This window comes from Eimeria mitis, genomic scaffold (assembly GCF_000499745.2).
Source record: "Eimeria mitis Houghton genomic scaffold, Emh_scaff10197, whole genome shotgun sequence".
Taxonomy (NCBI): Eukaryota; Apicomplexa; class Conoidasida; order Eucoccidiorida; family Eimeriidae; genus Eimeria; species Eimeria mitis.
In genome coordinates this window covers 972-1,252 of record NW_013567123.1, presented here as the reverse complement: position 1 = coordinate 1,252, position 281 = coordinate 972, and the positions used below count along the sequence as shown (strand labels likewise).

Here is a 281-nt window from a genome sequence, read left to right as displayed (position 1 = left end):
ATTAGACCCTCTGCAGCAGCCACCAGTATTTATCTGCTTTGGTTTATCCTTCATTTCTTCACTTAAACCCTAAACCCTAAACCCTAAACCCTCAAACCCTAAACCCTAAACCCTAAACCCTAAACCCTAAACCCTCTGAATCCACCATCAACCCAACACCAACAACCCCCCCGTTCTGTTTCTCTCTACCTAGCAAACCCTCCTCCCTCTTAAACCCTAAACCCTAAACCCTAAACCCTAAACCCTAAACCCTCGCCCCCAAACCCCAAACCCTAAACCCT

The 281-nt window shown here is 47.0% G+C and overlaps 1 protein-coding gene across 1 annotated transcript in view; it reads right to left on the bottom strand.

Moving 5' to 3' along the window:
- Positions 1-272: 272 nt before the first annotated feature.
- Positions 273-281, bottom strand: part of EMH_0098940 (uncharacterized protein) — a gene marked incomplete at both ends in the record, with an annotated part of 741 nt that continues 732 nt past the window's right edge. Inside the window, one exon of the mRNA XM_013494060.1 lies at positions 273-281. Coding sequence (XP_013349514.1) covers positions 273-281 — 9 coding nt within the window.